Source organism: Sinocyclocheilus rhinocerous, unplaced genomic scaffold (genome assembly GCF_001515625.1).
Source record: "Sinocyclocheilus rhinocerous isolate Xijiao unplaced genomic scaffold, SAMN03320098_v1.1 scaffold2300, whole genome shotgun sequence".
NCBI lineage: Eukaryota > Metazoa > Chordata > Actinopteri > Cypriniformes > Cyprinidae > Sinocyclocheilus > Sinocyclocheilus rhinocerous.
This window is the reverse complement of record NW_015629642.1, coordinates 184,759-186,172: the sequence shown is the minus strand read 5'-3', so window position 1 is coordinate 186,172 and position 1,414 is coordinate 184,759. Positions and strand designations below refer to the sequence as shown.

At 38.7% G+C, this 1,414-nt stretch overlaps 1 protein-coding gene across 1 annotated transcript in view; it reads left to right on the top strand.

Annotated features, from left to right (window-relative positions):
• The window catches only part of LOC107739385 (phosphatidylinositol transfer protein beta isoform-like), a 14,776-nt gene that overhangs the window by 5,213 nt on the left and 8,149 nt on the right, over positions 1–1,414 (top strand). Inside the window, exons 6-7 of the mRNA XM_016551485.1 lie at positions 306–380; positions 833–916. Of these exons, the coding sequence (XP_016406971.1) occupies positions 306–380; positions 833–916 (159 nt within the window). The remainder of the gene's footprint in view (positions 1–305; positions 381–832; positions 917–1,414) is intronic.

Sequence of the window (1,414 nt, the reverse complement as noted above, 5' to 3'; positions counted from 1 at the left end):
TATTTATTTGTGAAAAATGCTTTGTCTTCTAAAGTATAAGTATGTTTATTTTACACATTTATTTTTTAATCCATTTTCAAATGATTTCAAATTTCTTGAATATTAATTAAAATAAAGAAAATGATATCGGCTTTTTATCGGCCACCCTGCTTTCCAAGATATCGGCATCGGCTGTCAAAAAACCCATATCGGTCGACCACTATTCTAGACTGCTCACAGGAGTTTAGTCAGCATGTCTCACTGTTTTGATCTAAACACCGTATTAAAATGGATTCAGTTTGTGAAGCTCTCCTTCTGCTTTTCAGAATGAATACATGAAGGATGATTTCTTCATTAAGATTGAAACCTGGCATAAACCAGACACGGGAACAACTGAGAATGTGAGTGTTAATACACAGTTCATCAGCACCTTTACGTGATCATCAGAAACTTTCATCGGCAACTTTATGTGCCAAATACAGTAACTCTGCGAAAGATACCAATTTTTTTTAGTCTGCGTGCAGCGCAAATGCAGACATGATTAAAATTAATAAAATGCATTAGAAGCTGCTGTTGGTTATGGAATGATCTTTCGCCTCAATTAGATTTATTAAATAAAATGTTAATTTTGATCAGACTTTCCTGTATTATGGACTTCACAATCTTTAATTTCCAAATTTAGCTATTGTCAATATGGTTACAGGCTTATTCACAGTTGTGAATCGAAAAGAGATCTGACTTAAGTTGTTTGTTCATACAACCGTTATTTGATCCTGTTGTATGAATAGGTAAATTTGAAAGTCTCATCTATTAGTAAATCGCACTGAAATGTTTTATTCTTCCTCTCATGCAGCCTCATGGTCTTCCTCCTGAGGAGTGGGAGGACATTGAGATTGTGCCGATCGATATAGCTGATCGCTCTCAGGTGGATGATGTGGTGAGTTGAATTAGACAAGTGCATTTCTGTCTTTGTCAAATTATAGATCCAGAATTGGTATTAGTGCTAAAGATGCTCCACAGTCTTAAGCCTGGCTCACACTATAGGATTTTTAGCCCGATTTAGCACCGATTTCCCCCTCCCTCGATCGGAGCAAAAATCTTGTCGAGCCCCTCGATCGGTCCCGATGTTCGGCGCGGATTATCTGGAAATGTGAGGTGTTCACCGATCGAATCTTGCACCTCTCGATCTGCTCGCACACAAATTGGGGCCGCCCCGATCATATCAAACATGTTTGATATTTAGGATTTAAATCGGGATGATGACGGCTATATGATTACGTCAGTACTTTCACAATAGCCAATGCGCGACCGCAAAACAGCAGCTGTACGGCCCCGTTGGATAGTGGAGACGGAGGAAACTGCTTCTTGACGTTTTATAGTAACACGACTGTCTGTATAATGTGTTGAAAACGTATCACAACCATAAGGAGAAAGA